Source organism: Lathyrus oleraceus, chromosome 7, assembly GCF_024323335.1.
Source record: "Lathyrus oleraceus cultivar Zhongwan6 chromosome 7, CAAS_Psat_ZW6_1.0, whole genome shotgun sequence".
In the NCBI taxonomy this organism is placed as follows: domain Eukaryota; kingdom Viridiplantae; phylum Streptophyta; class Magnoliopsida; order Fabales; family Fabaceae; genus Lathyrus; species Lathyrus oleraceus.
In genome coordinates, this window is record NC_066585.1 from 533,222,586 (window position 1) to 533,243,058 (window position 20,473).

Consider the following 20,473-nt stretch of genomic DNA (forward strand, 5'->3'; position numbering starts at 1 on the left):
CTCTCTGTCTTTAAAACATGAGGTTCACTGAGGATGAATGTGACAAAAATCTATCTTTGTATACCGAAGTTGTTAAACTCACTCCCATCTCTTTTCGACCATCATTTTACTGTACATAAGAATTTGACATTTGATGGAAAAACTACTACACCAACAAAATATTCGACGTCCCTGCCCTTACTCAACATATAACTGATGCTTTTACTTATATACAGGATATGCGCAAGAAATGTACAACAACTCATATCACGGATATTTAAGCATTCCATAAATACTTTGAAATTGTCTACATGCCTGATAACCTCAGTCGAACCATTCGTGAGGCAACATTTATTTTAAAAGAAAAGTTTATAAAGAAACTTTCTAACTTAAAATACCTTTGTGCATCAAGCGCGAAAACATGTATGAGTTAGCTTTTAGACTCCAACCACCAAAATTCCCATGATTGCCAAGCGTTGATCTTGGCTTAGCATTTGGACCTCCATTTCCAAAATGGTTCGTCTGTAGGAATCCAATAAAATTCCTTCAACAAGATTACCCAAAACTTTCCAAACGGGTGGTTTCGGCTAAGCTCACTCCTTGGGACTCGAACCCACTCCAAAAACCGTCACTCGTATGAGACTCTAACCCACTTAGAGTATCTTTCATTGTATGGGACTTAAACCCACTTAGGTGTCCACGTCTCTATGGGACTCGAACCCACTTATGAGACCTCTCCTCTATGGGACTCGAAGCCATTTATGAGGCTCGAATCATTGCTGTCACATCCATAATTCTACTTTACATAAGCATCTCAATTGGGATGTGCACAATCAAGGGTTGTTTCCGAATACGTGATTAGGTTCCAACATCAACGTGATTGCACTCATCAATCACTAGGTGATCACATTCACCAAAATTCTCATATTATCTCAACATGTTCCATACAAAGTCTATTGGTTCTTAATTCAAGCAATTACTCGTCCACGGTACACACCGAGGTACCTTCGTGTCCAAGCATCACCCCCTAAGTCATTTTCATAACCTAAGTTATATTTCTAGTTCATTCACCCAGTTACAAACCTAGGTTTACCTCATTTTCCATCATAGTTAATTCAACCATTTTGCATTCAACACAAACAACATTTCATAACATAGTTCATAACATAAGCATAAGAGTTCATCATTACTCCTCAAGCATTAATAAACATAAATGCATGATTTTGCTTCATAAAAAGATAGAGCACTATATCAACTTTCCAATACATTCAATCGTGTCTCATTTCGAGTTACGAAACCCAAGATACATTATTTCAATATTGTTGAATTTCTCATATCAACAGATCTTGCTAAGCGAGAATCTCACTCGCTCATCGAGATTGACATCACAACAACTCCAAATCTCACTTTAAAACCCCTTTTTCTTCAATCCTTAACCATCAAAGCCATACCCAATCATACCCTATCATACTCAATCATTTCATATCATGAATTTAATATCATATAAGAACACATGTACAACCATAGTTCATCATTTCTTAACATGATTTACAAGTAAAAATCCTGATTCATTACCAATATACAATTGGAACACAAGTATAATTTCCTCTTACCAAATGGTAGAACATTGGACTAACCTTCCAATATGCCAAACTTCATGTCAATCGAAACTATGATTCTCGTTTTATGGCGGAAATATGGAATCAAAATAACTTTTAAAGTCTGAGCACTCTCGCTTATCGAGCCCTGGCGAGACGTCAAAGTCAGCTCTTAGCAAGGCTCCAACGAGGTCAGGAAGAAATGCATTTCCTCTCAATATCCCTTGTCTCTCTTAGCAATGACAAAGCGATCTCCAAGTGATCATTCGCTCAGCGAGGTATCTCTCTAGCTTAGCAAGAATAACATAAAAGCTTCTACTACAGTTATTGATATGCTTGCTTAGTGAGCAGTCCTCTCGCCTAACAAGAGTTTTGAAATAAAGGTAATAACAAAGAGTAACATGTTGGAAAAAATGAACACTCAACATTATAATGACATGGAATCAACACAAACAAGCACACAAGACAACAAACATCATCACATATCATTATATGGAATCAACAACATCAAGTATCATGGGTCAACACTTAAATCATACAAAACAACAAGTAGAAAACATACGAACATCAATTTTCATGATCAAAGTAAAACACATAAACCCTAAGTTCCCATTCATGAATTTTCCCTATCCAAAAGCTATATCTATCTAAGAATCCACCTTGATGAGATGAAGATGATGAAAGTTGAAGATGAAATTGGTGATGATGATAGTGATGATCATTTGTTCCTCTTCTTCCAAGTTTTCTTTTCTTCTTTATCTCTTCCCTTCTAAGTATAAGATAGAAAAATGAATGACAAAGGAGGGGGAAGATAAATATCTAAAGAGATATTTTGTCCCTAACAACCATTTATCATTTAATTATTATATCAAATGTCCTTTCTTGTACCAACTTTTACACATTAAGATAATTGAGTAAGGATTAATCTTCTTCCGAGTCCACTAATTACACAACAAACTACCGAGAAGGTTAAAAGATGATTCGGGAAAAGATGAAGGTATCACATAGTGGAAAGAAGAGTTGTCATGATAAGCGTAGAAAGGCACTCGAATTTCAGGAAGGAGGCCATGTGTTCTTGAGAGTCACTCAAGTGAATGGGGTTGATCGGGTGTTGAAGTCTCAAAAATTTACACCTCCTTTTATTGATTTGTATCAAATCTTTAAACGAGTCATCAAAGTTGCCTATCGAGTCGCCTTACCACTATCTCTCTCAAATCTAGTGTCTTTCATATTTTTCAATTCCGTAAGTATGTTCCTGATCTGTCCCACGTGATTCAACTAGATGATGTGCAAGTGAGAGATAAGTTGACTTATGAAGCATCACCCTTGCAAATTGAAGATCGTTAGGTAAAACACTTAAGGGGTAGAGAAATTCCTTTGGTGAAGGTTGTGTGGGGAGGATTTGTTGCAGGGAGCATAAAGTGGGAGCTAGAGAACCAAATGAGGAAGTCTTACCTAGAGTTTTTCCTTTCAGATAAATTTTTGAGGGCGAAAATTCTTTAAGTGGGAAGAGTTGTAATGCACCGATTTTTATTCTCGTATTTTTTAATTTTATTTGAGCTTTTAGAGTCTGTTTTAATATATTATATGTTATATATTACTATCTTTGTTCTTTTATATAAGAGACAATTCATTTTTTAAATTTATTGAATAACTAAAGTAATTGGTTGATTTATATACTAGATATATTGATTATTCAATATAAATTATTTATTAAAAAAGAGAGGTAGTATATCAAATCTATTATTTATATCATTTTTTGAATCTTAAAAAAATATAATTTATATTTTGAATATCCAAAAATTAATCCAAATTAAAATGCATGAAATTAGACCGAATCATATTTTTTTAATGAATTAAGATACGTAAATAAATTTATATTTAAATGGGATAACTCAAAACCGATCGAATTCGAACCACGAAATATCCTTATACAACCCTCCTTTTCTTTATATTTTAAAATTCTTTATCTAACCATAATTTTAAAATTGAAACTTGCTTTCAAATAATGTTATTGGATTAATGTATGAAAATATTTATATTGAAAAATTATCTCTAATTTATAAAATTATTATTGTTTAAAATTTGTAGTTTTGAATAGACATTAACCTGTGAGTGTGACTAAGTAAGATTGTGATTTGAGAAATGGTGGAAATGGAAATGAAGCTTAACTGATTCTCAGATCTCTTTCAATAGTCTCCATCCAGTTATTCTTTATGACAGACACAAACACCAAAACCGCCGCCACGTGGCGCAATATCCCGAACCTCCTTCACTCCTCTTCTCACGACGTCGTTTCACCCAACCACCTCTTCAACGATGCCGTCTTCAGTTTCACCGGCGGAAATGCCGTTCGTCCTAAATTCGCCAGCGTCTCCGCGTCGCAAACCAAACCTGGCAAGGAATTCAGGCCGACGGTGGCTCAGCTTCTAAAACACCCGCTCGCCGTTGTCGCTCTTGTTCCCAAAGATGCCGCTCTGTTTCTCGCCGGAGCTGTTGCTGGTGCTGCTGCTAGGACCCTAACTGCTCCACTTGATCGTATCAAGCTTCTCATGCAGGTTGATTTGCGCTTTCATTTGTACCCTCACTCGGCGTTGTTGTTTTGGAAAATTCTGTTTCTTTGATGTTCAGGAAACGACATTGCGTTTTTGCAGACTCATGGAGTGAGAATAGGTCAAGAAAGTGCGAAGAAGACAATTGGTTTTATTGAGGTACTATAATTACCCAATGATTTTTCTAGAAATGTATAAAATATTAACTTGTTAAAACAAATAATCATTCATATTATCAATATTTCAAATTCACATTATTGACTTAGATTCAAATGCATAACTTACAAGTAACTTAATGTCATTTTAGTCAATGCAAATATCAACAAAGAGATGAATCTGATTAATATTTTGTAGTTTCAAGAATCATTTTGGAATATGGTTAATGTAGAGGACTAGGCTGAAAATCATACAATTTTAGCGATCAAATTGAATATGCGCTGTTGTAAAGTAGGTTGTCAGCATTGCTCTTGTCACTTATAGGGTTCAAAATGAGTTATAATTTAATGTTAACTAAAGTACTTGATTCTTTGTAAAAGTTTATGCAGTGCTTGGGTTATACGTGAAAGTTTATTGTTGAGTTATGTGTTTGTAAATGCTTGACAAAATAGGTTTGTTTCTGGTTAGTGGTTAGTAAGTTGTTTAAACTGTTTCAGTATTTTCTCTTCAAAATGTAGTAGACTGGTTAAATTAAATGGTTAATACTTTTAGCTGTTGAGACATTAGGATTGTTGTTATTCTACATATGATCATATCTCTTATTGTTTGTGTTCTCTTCCCGTTATTTTGTATTGAAACCGTGTAATTCAACATAATAGTAGCTATCTATAAGAGAGGAACATGTCATTTTTTTGCTGTGTTGGCTGTTTTGCCCTTGGAGTGTAGTTTGGATTACAAATTAGTCAAAGAGAGTGGATCTTAAAATATTACCACCATTATGGAACATAAATTCTGAATTGCCAGTCATTGCATGGGATTTACGATTTGTTTTCTTTCTTTCCATGTTAAATGCTAAGGGAGTTAAAAAGAACATAAACTATATGAAAGTCATATCTACGATACATGACTTATATTTTCTGTACTCCCTTTGTTACCATCTTTGACATCTTATATCCGAGAGCTCCTCAAATAACTTGGAATTGGAACTTGTTTCCCTCAAATGAAGTCTTTAATCTGCATGTTCTGCAGCCACTGATCCTGTGATTCACCCTATGCTAGACTTGAGTATTTATTCCTTAGAGGAAAAGAAAGAGAGTAAAAACTGTTTATTACTAGATAGGACTTTCACATGTTTATTGTATTTTTTAAATTTGTGATAACATTTAACATTTAAAAGTAAGTTGTAAATCTCATGCACGACTTGTATTCCATGATTATGTTCTAGATGTACGACTTGCCTTTGATTAGTAATTGTTTTAAAGTCTACGCTACTTTTGTAATTAGTATTCCAGTTTGCACTCTAAAGGTTAAAAGAGCCATCAATTTGCCTCTAATTTTCTTTTCGACACAAATTAACTCTTTTTTTTTTCCAAAAAATTAACTCCTTTCGTCAAGGATTTTACATTTATTTTTCTTGTACTGTAAGTTAATGGCCTCCACAAACTCCTTGATGATAACTTTTGCCCATATTTGATGGATTTGGCTCTTTCCTTACTTATCAGAACATGACCTATAAATTTATTGGAGCTTACGTTGACAAGATCTGCAGGCAATAACAATGATAGGGAATGAAGAAGGCATTAGAGGTTACTGGAAGGGTAACCTACCTCAGGTTTGTGTCACTAGGTATTTCTGCATATATATCTCTTATAATGTTGTGTAGTCTTTTTTATTTGTTTTAATGTTTCTTTCCAGGTTATTAGGGTTATACCTTATAGTGCAGTCCAGCTCTTTGCTTATGAAATTTATAAGGTTAATCACTAACTATCTTTCACGAGTTTGTTATACCAAACATTGCATGCTCAGGTCTAAGTTATACTTTTGGATTTACAGAAAATATTCCAGGGAAAAAATGGTGAGCTCTCTGTTGTGGGAAGACTTGCAGCTGGTGCTTTTGCGGGCATGACATCAACTTTTGTAAGTAGTTCATTGTGAGACCTATCCTTATATGGTTTACAATTGCTATTGAAATGTTTATGTTTCCCATTGAAAGGTTTAGTGCTTGTATTAACTCTTTTGAGCAATTCTTTTCTTTTTGTAAAGTAACTTTTTCTATTTATCTCATACATCAAATGTCAATATATCTTTCTTTGTTTATATCCATGTAGATAACTTATCCATTAGATGTCCTGAGATTACGATTAGCTGTTGAACCTGGGCGTCGAACAATGACAGAGGTATGAGATTAGCCTGTTTAAGCATTTTCCTTAGATCTCCTTGATTTAATGAACCAAATTGTGGCTTTTCTAGGTCGCCTTGAGCATGGTAAGAGAGGAAGGTTTTGCATCTTTCTACTATGGCCTTGGGCCTTCTCTTATTGGAATAGCTCCATATATTGCAGTTAACTTTTGTGTTTTTGACTTGTGAGTTCATTAGTAATCTCTTTATCTTTTAAGTACATTGGAGTTTGGATGTTGACATCGAAAATTAAAACATCCTAACCTTGTATGCGTAATAGACTAAAGAAGTCGTTGCCGGAGAAATATCAAAAGAGAACTGAAGCATCTCTAATCACCGCCGTGCTTTCAGCATCTCTTGCCACACTTACATGCTATCCTCTGGACACAGTTCGAAGACAGATGCAACTGAAGGGTACACCTTATAAGACAGTATTAGATGCCATTTCAGGTTAGTTGGGATGGCTCAACTTTTCTTTTTCTAGCCTCATCATTTTATAGCGCCATGGACAATCCTATATTTGTGCATACATTTATAGTTTAATAATTTGAGTTAGTTAGAAATGTATAAGATTAATTAATTTCCTTTATTGGTGCAAAAATTGCAATATTCTTTGGTTGTAAGCACATACTGATGGAGAGTTGTTGAAGTTTAAATACTTATGTCTTCACATATAACTGTCGTATTAATTTTTTGGTTGATGCAGGTATTGTGGCACGGGATGGAGTTATTGGCTTGTATCGCGGATTTGTGCCTAATGTCTTAAAGAACCTACCGAACAGCAGGTATTTGTGATCTCTTTATTTCTAATCAATTACATTTCCTTAAATTCCAATTTTGTTGATGGTTGATACATAAATAACATCTTGTGACGTTCAGTAAATTTGCTGAAAAATAAGCAGAAAACATCCTATTTGAAATTGATTTTTTGTTTAAGATTGCTATTCCCAACCCACTAAGAGCACACACAGTCACACACAACACAACTATGATATATTTAACTAATACAAGTAATTTATTTTACTTTGAAGTAGATTGTGATTAGTTACCTGATATTTTTGCAGCATCAGGCTTACCACATATGACATTGTCAAACGATTGATTGCAGCTAGTGAGAAAGAATTTCAAATGATTGCAGAGGAAAACCGCAACAAATTAACGAAACATCCATAGCCAATGAAGGTGAACTTAGGTTATATATTGATTTAACCATATTTTCATGGTGAACATTTTTTTTGCAGAGTAAATGCTGCAATAAAGTCATCCATTATTTGTGGGAATTGCTTTAGCCATACTGCTAGCAGTGATATATCATTATATCTTTAGAAGGGCGTCTAAATTTTGTAGGACACAAATTTGTTCTAGGTGCACTGTATTGCTCTATTCTTTTCCTTAATGTAGTTTAGCTGTAATTTATTTATTAGATAAATTTAATGGAAGTTTTACTAAATGATATGGGTTAACTGATAAGTATGATTATCTCTATTGGTTTCATCCCTCTGGGTCTAGTAGAAAAGCAAGGAATTGTAGAGACACAATATTTATGTATTTAATGAATATCTAACAAATAATTGAGCACCGATGTAATTGGCCGGACATGCTAGATCTATCAGAAAACACTTTTGTTGTGTTACAAGTGATAAACTGTGTGCTGGTCAAAGAAATGTGTGAACCGTTGAGAATTGATTTTAGTTTTGTGGCTTCTGCACTAAGCTGTTCTATTATTCGTGGCACAATATCAACTAGTTCATGGATACTTCTGACAAGTTGTGAAAACGAAACTGGTTGCAAAACAAATATCAAACACACAGAATTAAGAAGAAGACCATGGATGAAGAAGGCCAGCATGGATGCAAGATTATGAAAATAGTAGAGTCAATGAAATTGATGATCGGATTTCTCATTTTGCTTTATTTTCAGACCATGATCCCATTTCTTTTCATGATGCCATCAAAGAGACAAAGTGGAAGAAGACCATGGATGAAGAGATTTAAACAATAGAGAAAAACAACACTTTGGAATTAACAAATCTTCCAAAGGGACACAAATCTATTGGGGTAAAATTGGTCTATAAGACAAAATTCAATGCAGATGGTAAGATGGATAAATACAAGGCTCGATTGGTAATCAAAAGCTATAAGCAAGAATATGTGATTGGTTATAAAGAGGGATTTGCTCCGGTGGCTAGACTTGACACAATCGAATTGGTTATTTTAGTTGTAGCTCAAAATTTGTAGTCTATTTATCTTAAGTCGGCCTTCTTACATGGTGAATTGCAAAAAGATGTCTATGTTGAGAAACCATTGGAATATGAAAAGCAAGGGAACGAGAAGAAAGTTTACAAGTTGAGAAGAAACCATTGTTAATTGCATGTGTTTCAACATATACAAATATCTTGAAACCATTATAGAGAAATACATCACACAAACAACGGTAACACAATTTATTACATGCTTCCAGAAAGAGCATACAAAGTCTACAAAAGAACTTAACATCAAACAGACTGAAATTAAAGGCTTAAACAGATGGAAGTTCTCAATACAATATTGGAAAATTTGGAAAACATTTACGTATAATCTTAGTCATGAAATAAAACCAGGCCATGCGCCAATGTGCATTGATGTACAACACTGTAATGATGCTTAGTAGTATTGTTATATAAGATGCTCCAAAACTCCAATAAAATGATATCATGTCCACTTTGGTTTCCTTTTCTCCACTATCAATGGATTGTGATGAAGGTGGAGATGCAACACCTACACACTTTCGGTTAAGGAGTGGTCCACAAAGACCGGGATTACCTTTGTAGTTTTGCTCGTCAAAGTCTCCAAATTGTCCTGTATTAGGTGGTGTTCCAGAAAAGTTGTTGTATGACACATTGAAGTTTGATAAGAAGTTCAGCTGGGTTAGCTCATAAGGTATCTTACCACTCAAGTTATTGTATGATAAGTCAAGACTCTCTATCTGAGTAAGATTTGAAAAGGTGATTGGAATCGGACCCGACAGGTAATTATGTGATAGATTCAATGCTCTAATTTGTTGTAGATCTCCAATTTGAGAAGGGATGATACCTATTAGTTTATTGCAAGACAAATCTAATCCAGTCATGTTCTCTAGGATTTTACCCGTGTAAAAGTAATAATTATTCTTTGTTCTGAACTCGACTTCCAAATTTAGGTCTTCATTCAATAGACCAAATAAAGGCGGTGTAGTTTTTATATCATAAAAAATGAAGAGGAGAAGTTGAGATGAAAGGGAGTCCTCCAACAAGAAGTACATTGAGAATTGAAAATCAGGACCATCATCATCATCATCGTTATCATATTGTCCTATTCCAAATGACAGATTTTGGAAGCAAGATGGTATTGAACCATTGAGCCTGTTCCTTGATAGATCCATTATGTCCATCTTTTTTAATTGACATAGTGAAATTGGAATATCTCCTTCCAAATTGTTCCCTCCTAGTAATAGAACACGTAAATTTGAGAGCTTATCCATCCAGTTAGGAATTTTACCTGAAAATTTGTTCTCACTCAAGTCTAGAAGTTTCATACGCGAGCTTCCAGAAATTTCAAATGGTATAGGTCCAGAGATATTGTTATTTTGCAAATACATGTACTCTAGATTATACACACTACTGAAATTTAGGAGTGATCCAATCAACTTGTTTTGTGAAAGATCCAAAATTTCAAGACTTGTCATGTTGGACATCTCAAGAGGGATATAGCCTTGTAATAGATTTTCAGCCATAAGAAGTGCATACATTTCAGAAAAAAACCCAATTGAACTCGGAATTGTGCCTGAGATTGAATTATTGGATATGTCTAGCACTCCTAATTGTGTATTGATTCCCAAGGGTTCCACTAAAGTTGTTATTATTAAGAAATAACACATCCATGTTCATCCAATTCGAATGTTTTGGAATATTCCCATGTAGAAAGTTGTTGGAGAGCTTCAAGTATCGTAAATGATTGCATTCTGTAGCCAGGTCTTTTGGTAAATCACCCGAGAAAGTATTATGAGACAAGTCCAACCACTGAAGTTTTTTCATCTTACCAATTGATGAAGGTAGATTTCCTTCAAATTTATTCCATGAAAGTTTCAAAAATATAACATTAGAAAGGAATGTACCAATATCTTTTGGAAGCCAGCCACTTAAATTGTTGTTTGATATATCCAAATATTGTAAGTTATCGTTTTGTTGCAACCGACTTGCGAGTGACCCAACTATTTTGTTGTGGGAGAGGTCAAGCAATATCAAATTATATTGATATGAAAGAAAACTAGGAATGACATTTCCTTTGTCCATATTCAGGTTGCAGTTTCGGATAACCAGATATTTCAATTCAAACTTAGGAAACCACTTTATGTTTTCAGTTTCAATATGTGCTCCAATGCTCTCTGATGAAATATATAAACTCTCAAGTTCGGAGTGATTAGCCAATGTGCTCAATAAAAAAAATCCTTTCATGTAATTTGCATAGAGAGACAAGTATGTCAAGGACGTGAGATTGCCAATGAAGGATGGGAACTTACCACTGAACACATTATTGGCAAGGTTAAGAACTTTGAGGTTTGTTAAGTTTCTTAAACACTCGGGAAGTTGACCACCAAACATGTTATAGCTGATATCTAGCTCTACCAAATCCTTCAATTTGCATAGTCCTGTGATAATTTAACAATGTCAAATTTATACTTTGTATTTTGAATCCATCTTAATAAACATATATACCTTGATCATTGTGGATAACTGATATATACTGTTGTTAAAAGACCACTTTATATCATGTTTTTTGTCGTTAAAATGGACTAACGTATATTCAATGTATGACAAAATTAATATGATAACTAAAAGGTGATTAAATTTGTGGATATGATTATACTTATAAGTAATGGAAGTGTAAGCTGAAATTAGAAATAATAGTGGCTTAGAGAGGAGGATATCAGAGATGTTCTTATTTGTGAGTGACGGGGTAGATGTGGGGAAATTGAAAGAAGAGATAGGAAGAAGTGTTCTCGATCGTCTAGGGGTCGGATTTGATGCTGATTTGTTCTTTTAATGTTAGGGTTTTGGGCGGTAGGATAAAAAAAAGTAAGGTGAGAGATCTTATTTTAGCTAAATTTTAGATTTTTTGGCGTTTCAAGAGACCAAACTTCATAAAGTCGCTGACTCTCATGTTCAGTCCCTATGGAGGATTCATTTTGTGATCAGAGTTTTAACCCTTCTATGAATAATAGGGGTAGTCTCCCCACGATCTGGTGCAGTTTGAAGGATAGAACAGTATTCTCGTTCATGGGTACTGGATTTCTTGGTGTCTGTTTGGAGTAGAGTACTTCTAAGGTGGTTTGCTTCGTGGTTAACGTTTACTCTAAGACGGCCTTGGAAGATAAAAGGGTTATGTAAGTCAGTATTTGTTTATGTAAGGCTAAACTTGTAGGAGATATCTAATATGTTTTAGGAGATTTCAATTTTTGTTTTCTTTAGGAGTAAAAAATGAGACAGTACATAATGGTTCTCCCAACTATTCTAGTAACTTGAAGTGTTTTGCCTTTACTAGTTTCATCTCGTAGATGGGTATGTGTTGATCTTCCCCTTTTAGGAAGGAATTTCACTTGGCTCCAACCTAATAGAGGGTCAGTTAGTAAACTTGACCAAATCCTTTTATCCGATGGGTGATGGGATCATTAGGGGAAGATGGCTCAGTAGGCTTTCCCCAGGGATGCCTTTGATAATTGGTTTGTCATTCTAAAGTATTCCAATCATATGTGGGATCCTAAGCCATTTTGATTTAATAATCATCGGTTATCTCATAATAATTTTTCACAGTTGTTCCTTAACTCCTAGTTTACTTCTTTGATTCATGGAAGAAAGACTTTTTATTCTCATGGGAAAATTTATATATCTCAAATCTATCTTAAAAGATTGGAATACACATGTGTGTGGTAATCTTGATTACCATATTGAGTCCTTTAGATAGATGCTAGCTAACTTGGACTTTCTGATAGATCACAGGGCTTTGTATGAAGAGGGTATTAGGGCTAGGTCTTGAGCTATTGTATATTTTTTGTCCTTGTTAAGGACCAAAGATTCTCAAATATTCCAAAGATCTAAAGTTAAGTGGCATAAGGAAGGTGGTGCTAACACTACTTTTTTTCATGGTTACGTTAAAAGTAAGAGTAGGAGAAATGTTATTTTAGCCCTTAAGGTTCGTGATGGTTGGATTTAAGGGGTGATCGAGACTTAGCAAGAGGTTTTTAATAATTTTACTGACCTCTTTAAATAGCTAAATGTAGAGTAACCTTGTCCGTCTAAACGGAGTTCCCTTGCATTCTCTTTTTGTTGAGGATAACATTGCCTTGACTTCTCCCTTTCTTCTTGAGGAGTTAGATGAGGTAGTGGTTAAGTGTGATGGTAACAAGATCCTTGGTCCTGGTGCTTTTAATTTCTCTTTTCTGAGAAGGTTGTGGAAATTACTAAGGGGAGATTTAGGGGTTATGTTGGTTCAGATTCATCGTTTTGAATCATTACCATATAGCTTTTCCTCTTATTTTGTAACCATGATCCCTAAGGTCTATACCCTTTCTCAATTGGCTGATTTCTAACCTATTTCTCTCATATGATCTCTTTAAAAGTTTTGTCCAAAGTGTTGGCATCTACACTAGGGTTGGTGATAGAGAAACTTATTTCCCTTTATCAGACGTAGTTCCTGAAATGGGGGTTGTTGTTTGATGGAATGGTGGCAATGAATGAGGTGATTGAGATGGCTAAGTGATTTTAAAAGGCTTGTCTAAATTTTAAGGTGGACTTTGAGAAAGCTTATGATTTAGTTAGCTGGAGCTTTCATGATTACATGATTATTAGGTTTGATTTTAGTGATAAGTGGCGGTCTTGGGTGAGAGCTTATGTGTTTGCTAGTCATCTTGTAGTGTTGGTGAATGGTTGTCAACATAAAAGATTAGAATTCAATTGGGTCTGAAAACAATGTGATCCTCTATCTCATTTTCTTTTCTTGCTTGTGACATAAGGGCTTAGTTGTTTGTTTTGAATAGGGAAACTGAGTTGGATTTTTTTCTTATGTTTTAGGGTAGGATCCACTAATTTAGTGGTTTCCAATTTTCAGTATGTTGATGATACCCTAATTTTGACATACCCATCATTTGAGAACTTATGGAGTATACAAGTTATTATTCTTAGGGGTTTTGAGCTAACTTTGGGTCCCCGGGTTAATTTTCTTAAGATTAGTTTGATACGAATTAATGTTGATCATGTCTTTCTAGAGTCTTTTAGAGATTTTCTCTATTGTAGGATTGAGTCTCTTACATTCAGGTAACTAGGTTTCCTTTAAGGGATAACCTCGTGTTGGAAGCTACCTTGGACTCTCAGTTAGTTTGATGGAAAAAGGCTATATTATTTGAAGCATATGTATGTTAGATTGGGGGCTGAGTGATCTTTCTTAAATATGTGTTTAATGTTATTCATATTTTATTCTTGTCTTTTTTAAAAATGACAGTGAATATGCAGCAAAAGATAGTTAGGATTCAAATGGGATTTCTTTAGGGGTGGAGTGAAAGGGTACTTTAAGATCTTGATAACCGACATTTTTTGAGTTATTACATGTAACACCCCAAAATTTGCCCTCCTCATTCATGCATTCACTTTTTAGGTCATTTAGCATTTCATGCCATATTGCATCGTGTCAATCAGAATTAGCTCCAAGAAGCTCGAACATCATCCAGGACACTTTGTGGGTTCTACTTAGACGGTCAATCAACGCAAGGAATAGACTTGAGGTACTACCAACAGGTCCAATTGGGGCCTGTTCACCGTGCAAATTGCCAGACTTGAAGAAGCAAGAATCGGCTGATGAGCTGTCATGCTCGCTAGGCGAGCAGATACTTCGCCTAGCGAAGAACACTGTCATGCTCGCTAGGCGAGCAGATCCTTCGCCAGGCGAAGGGCGCGCATTTCAGAAAATATCAGAAAGCTTTGGGCCTCAGCTGACCTCATCCCAAGCCCATTACCCACGAAATCAGTCTATAAATATTGAAGTTTCAGTAGAGGAAAACACACTTGGAGTTACACAGGGAGAACCACGGGAGAAAGATCTTGAGAGAAGGAGACCTAGGAATTACTCTGCAGCAATCTTCAGGCAGCTCTGAGGAGTTCACTCCGAGTCACACGCTCTTTTGCCTCCGCCTCACGCAAACCTAACAGAGCTTTACAAATCCAGCCGCGCCGTTCGATCGATCTCTCTCATCAGGTATGCCTTTGTTCCTACTACTTTACGCCTTGAATTTGAATATTATGAATGTATGAGGTAACATCAGGTGTTGCCCACGGGTTTATGTTTGTGTATAAATATATGAACAATGCATCAAATGTTTTAATAATTTCGTTTCTGAGATGAATTCCATAGGGTTTGGAGTCCTTAACATCGTGCAGGTATCAACGAGAAATCCAAAACCCGCAGGCCCTCGCTAGCCGCTTCGCTAGGCGAGCCTGTAGCGAAGCTTCGCTAAGCCTTCGCTAGGCGAAGCAGTCGCGAACGTGACAGTATTCGTTTTTTTTTATTCTAACCTGTCTTGTGTTTCCATGGCATTGTTTTCTCTTGATTTCATCCTGTTGCTCTAACCCTTTGTCGAGTTTCGTGAGGGCTCACATGGCTTTTGCAAAGACACTCGCGTGGTTTCCCACTTTATTTGTGGGATACCCCCTGGAGTTTTATTCTGATTATTCGTGTTGACTGATTTCCTTTGACGGTCCAGCTGGAGAGATTTCAGGGTTTCTTGCTCCTTTAACTGCTATAACTTCGGATCTTTATCCATGTGGTAATTTTTTCCCTTTCTCGTACTTTATCGCTTTCTTAGCTGGAAGACCTCGATAGGAGGCAATGTTTGAGCCCCTTGGTGGCATTTTACTTTGAGATACTTGTTTTGTGTTTTGTATCCCCAGATGTAACGCGGTTCCTTCGTCAAGGACTGCCCGTTTGCCCTCGCGCATCACAAACCCTAAAACCCATAACACACGTTTACTCCTTCTACTACAGGTGAGTAAGTCTCCAAAGGTCGAACATCCGGTAGACTGCGTAGTAACGTCGTTCATCCAAAACCCATTCCATGACCCCGTAGTTAGCCGAACTACGACTTGCTCTTATTCTCATTCCAGATGAGATACGTAGGCATAAGACGCGATGTCTTAACGAACACACTAACCCCCAACCCATAGGTCAGCCGAGCTACGAAGACTCTGATTCTCATATTCAGATGAGATACGTATGCAGTGGATACGACATCCGCACGAGTCATTTCTCTTAACCTTTTAGTAAATAGTACATTAGATAAACCCACACCCTTTAGACAAAAACCACAAAAGTGGATCCCGTAGAGTACTACGGATGCGTAGGGGTGCTAATACCTTCCCTTCGCATAACCGACTCCCGAACCCAAGATTTGGTTGCGAGACCCCGTCTTGTCCTTTCCTTTTTTCAGGTTTACTTCGAGCGTTTCCTTTCCCTCCTTTGGGATGAATAACGCACGGTGGCGACTCTTCTGTCATTCTCTTTCGCCGGTTGTTTTTTCGCACACTGTATTTTTCAGGTTGCGACAACTGGCGACTCCACTGGGGACTTTAAGAAGTTGACCTCTTGCTGGTCCATCTTCCCTAAGCGAGTCCCTCCTAGCTTTTGTAGTTTGTTTGTTTATTGGGTGTTACAGCTTTTGTACAGTTATTTATTTACCTGCTTTACCTTATTGCATTGTGTACATATCATTGTTGTATCTGTTGGCTGGCTATGGCTGCTTGGTGATCTTTGTGAGATGAGTTCTATACCCGAGCTCGAGTGCACTTAAGATAGGAGAATGGCATAGTCCTGTCAACTTGTGTGGAGTTATTCCTTAGCGAGTTGACTTGCAAGCCCATTCACTTGGTGGAGGTCATGTTGAGATCAATAATGTCACATAAGTAAGTTGTGGTTAGACATTACTTGTTCCAATATAGACCTAAGAAGCCAAGGACCTTAGTTTACCAAACCCATCTTGGCCTATTCGTAGGACGTAGTGCGAAAGTCGTTCAAGTGTAAGATTTGATACGATTGTTACGCGATACTACACTCATAAGAGTCTCTCTTGAGAATATTGTTGGAATACGAGTAGTCGTTCCTCTGATAATATCCGAAAGATGGGATTATGACTATGGGAACCTTTTGTAGAACATGTTTGGCAGGTTTAAACCTTAGTACACTCCTTTTGGGTGGTTCTTAACCTAAACTCCATGCTCGTGACTTGCGACAAACCCTTGATTCATGGTTGATCCGATCAGGTATCCTTAATATCAATGAAACTCGGGTGTTGATAAGGTGTAAACCATAATCCGCCAAAATGGGTGGTTGATATTAAGGATAACATGATCCATCCCATGACCTTTGTTTGGTGTGCTCTTGATTTCTCTCCAGACAGTGCAACCTGACAGATGTTCAAGATACAGCAATCCTGATTGACATGCCACTGCATTGCATTCACATCATCACACCATTTGCATTCATATCATTTAACACATGTTTATCCTTTTCAAGGAGGTTTAAATCTTCTTCTTGATTCTAGTCGGGGTTTTCTTTTTACACTGTTTATCAAATGTGAGACTGGAATCAAGGGGGTAGAATACTTTTGGAATTGATAAACATGTCATTGCATTTGTATAGTCATCCGCATGTCTTGCATAACAGGTACCGCCACAGTGTTCTCAGTTTGTTTGGTGTCCCACTAGCAGGATAGCTGACTCAGGCATTCACCGATACGGTACCCGGAGGAACCAACAGAGAGTAATGGAAAGCCTACAGGCAGAGCTCGCCGAGATGAAGATTCGCATGAATCAATTCATGGATTTGGTTCAAGGGGTGGCTCAAGGACAGCAGGAGCTTAGATTATTGGTGCAGAGGGATCCCCCTATTACTCAACCGGAGACGTTGGCTGATCCTCCAGCTGGAGAGGCTAATGGACCCAATGGACCGGGGCCTATTCCAATCCTACATGTCACCTCCGGTCAACAACCCATTCAGGATGGTCAGGATGATCAGTTCCCCTTACTTCAGGAAGACTTTGGCATAGACCCCATGTTTAGGAGATTGGAAGAAAGGTTGAAGGCAGTGGAAGGACAGAATCCTCTGGGAGTAGATGTTGCTGACTTGGGGCTGATCCCAGATGTGAGGGTGCCACCGAAATTCAAGGTCCCGATATTCGACAAATACAATGGCAGCTCTTGCCCCAAAACTCACGTGCAAGCCTATTTCCGTAAAATGGCTGCATACTCTGATGACGAGAAGCTACTTATGTACTTCTTCCAGGATAGCCTAGCTGGAGCATCCTTGGAATGGTATATGAGGCTGGACAGAGCCCACATCCATTGCTGGAGGGATTTGGCAGAGGCTTTCGTGAAACAGTATCAGTATAATACAGACATGGCTCCGGACAGAACTCAACTTCAGAATCTGTCTCTTAAAAGCAATGAGTGCTTCAGGGAATACGCTCAATGCTGGAGGGATACAGCTTCCCGTGTTCAGCCTCCTATGTTGGAAAAGGAAATGGCCAACATGTTCATGAATACGCTGCCTGGACCTTACTTGGAGCGTCTGGTGGGGTGCAATGCATCCAACTTTGCTGATGTGGTCTCTACTGGAGAAAGGGTGGAGAATTACCTAAAGACATACAAGATCCAGAGTGGAGGTGGATCCTCATCAGGGGTGAAGAAGCCGTTCATTCAGGGACAGAAGAGGAGAGAAGGGGATGCAAATGCCATATCTTCTTATCAGAACAGGGATAACCGGAGGAATAATTTTCAGAATTATCATCAGCAACCGTATGTTGCGGCTGTAACCATTCCAGCTGCAGCACCACTACAACAACAACAATCATAACGTCAACCAGCTCAGTATCAACAGCAGCAGCAACCGGGTAACAGACCCGCTTATCAACAGAGGCAAAGGATGATGGACCGGCGTTTCGACACCCTTCCAATGTCGTACGCCCAGTTGCTTTCTAGTCTTCAACAACTACAACTTGTGCAATTACGCACTCTGGCTCCTCCTGTTGGTAGACTTCCGGTGGGTTACGACGCCAACGCTAGGTGTAGCTTCCACTCTGGGGCACCTGGCCACAATATTGAGAACTGCAAAGCTTTTAAGCACGTAGTTCAAGACCTCATAGATTCAAAGGCCATCGACCTTGAACCAGCTCCGAATGTCGTCAACAATCCCATGCCCCAGCATGGTGGTGCGAACGTTAATTTGGTAGAGGGAGAAGCCAAGTCCATTAAGGATGTGTTGAAGTTAAAGACTCCATTGTTGGATATCAAAGGATGTTTGCTGAAGGCCGACGTTTTCCCCGGTTGTGGGAAGGGTTGTTTGGATTGTGCTACTCAGGGCGGAGGTTGTTTGAAGCTACAGCAAGGTATCCAGGCCTTGCTCGACAAAGGTATCCTCCAGGTTGAGGATTTGTCTGTCCAAGAGTCTGTGGAAGGGGTTGAGAAAGAAGGGTTTGAAGATGTTGCTGATGAATTCGCAGATGTTGTTCCTACTGTTTCTGTAATCCATAATGATGTAATTGAACTTAATTCCGATGTCTCGGATGCTTGCATTTCAATGAATGAAATTTCCGAGTACGACTGTGATATTGCTACTATCACTATTTTCTACCCAACTAATCAGATCAGTGCGCCAGAAGCGCAACCCGTGCCACCAGTGCGACGATCTACTATGACCATCACAACCCCTGGTCCTTTACCTTTCACTAGTGAAAGGGCCATTCCGTGGCATTATGGGGGAAGCGTGTATACGCACGATCATAGGGTGGAACGGCCACTGCAAGTAGAAGAGGGTCAGAAGCCTGAACTTGACGGTCCCACAGTGGATAATGTGGGAGGAATCGGGCGATTCACCAGGAGTGGTAGACTGTTCTCACCACCGGTTACCCAAGCTGATAATGTTGATGCTGTGGCGAAAGCCAAGGGCAAACAAGCCGTGAATGGGGTACCTCTGCACCCCAGGGAGGTTCTGAGCCCACTTTTGCAAAGGATGTGGACGAGCTTCTGAGAATCATAAAGAAAAGCGATTACAAGGTAGTCGATCAGTTGATTCAGACTCCGTCCAAGATATCCATTCTCTCACTCCTATTGTGTTCGGAGGCACACAGGGAGGCACTTCTGAAGGTTCTTAATGCTGCTTATGTACCTCAAGAGATCTCGGTAAACCAACTAGAAGGGATCGTTGCCAATGTGCATACAAGCAACGGGTTAGGTTTTACTGATTCTGACTTAACACCAGCCGGACGCAATCATAACAAGGCTCTGCACATCTCGATGGAATGCAGAGACACCGTGCTATCGCATGTTCTGGTGGATACAGGCTCCTCTCTCAATGTGCTACCCAAGAGAGCCCTGTCGAAGTTAGAAGTAGAGGGTTTGGTCTTGAAACCTTCAGATCTTATTGTGAGAGCCTTCGATGGTTCTAAGAGATCGGTGTTTGGAGAGGTAGAATTACCAATTCTGATTGGATCACAAACCTTCAACACTGTCTTCTACGTGATGGATATCAGTCCTTCCTACAGTTGCCTGCTGGGTCGTCCTTGGATCCATAATGCTGGGGCAGTCTCTTCAACTCTACACCAGAAGATTAATTTTCCGGTCAACGGACGAATTATCACCATCTGTGGTGAGGAAGACATCCTGGTCAGTAACCTGTCTACGTTCAAGTATGTAGAAGTAGAAGGTGAAATTCATGAGACTCTGTGTCAGGCTTTTGAATCAGTTCAAATCAAAGATGCAGCTCCGGTGGAAGAGGTTAAAGCGGGTGCCTCTATCTCATCCTTTAAGCAGGCACGGGCCGTGGTGGATTCAGGTGTTGCTCCCGGTTGCGGGCGTCTGTTGGAATTACCAGTGAAAGAAGATAAGTTTGGGATTGGATATCAGCCAGCTCTGACTTCTACAACACTTCAGGGGCCGATCACTTTCTCCAGTGCTGG

The 20,473-nt window shown here is 38.2% G+C and overlaps 2 protein-coding genes across 2 annotated transcripts in view; one reads left to right on the forward strand and one right to left on the reverse strand.

The window, feature by feature from the left end:
- Nucleotides 1-3,677: 3,677 nt before the first annotated feature.
- Nucleotides 3,678-7,913, forward strand: LOC127105300 (thylakoid ADP,ATP carrier protein, chloroplastic). The gene is made up of 10 exons (XM_051042468.1): nucleotides 3,678-4,135; nucleotides 4,232-4,288; nucleotides 5,835-5,897; nucleotides 5,981-6,037; nucleotides 6,119-6,202; nucleotides 6,394-6,462; nucleotides 6,536-6,648; nucleotides 6,744-6,913; nucleotides 7,170-7,248; nucleotides 7,528-7,913. The coding sequence occupies exons 1-10, from the start codon at nucleotides 3,794-3,796 to the stop codon at nucleotides 7,634-7,636; spliced, it is 1,143 nt and encodes a 380-aa protein (XP_050898425.1). The 5' UTR covers nucleotides 3,678-3,793; the 3' UTR covers nucleotides 7,637-7,913.
- Nucleotides 7,914-8,822: 909 nt separating this feature from the next.
- Nucleotides 8,823-20,473, reverse strand: part of LOC127104826 (receptor-like protein 9a) — a 59,313-nt gene continuing 47,662 nt past the window's right edge. Inside the window, 2 exon segments of the mRNA XM_051041973.1 lie at nucleotides 8,823-10,316; nucleotides 10,318-11,128. Coding sequence (XP_050897930.1) covers nucleotides 8,999-10,316; nucleotides 10,318-11,128 — 2,129 coding nt within the window. The 3' untranslated portion in view covers nucleotides 8,823-8,998.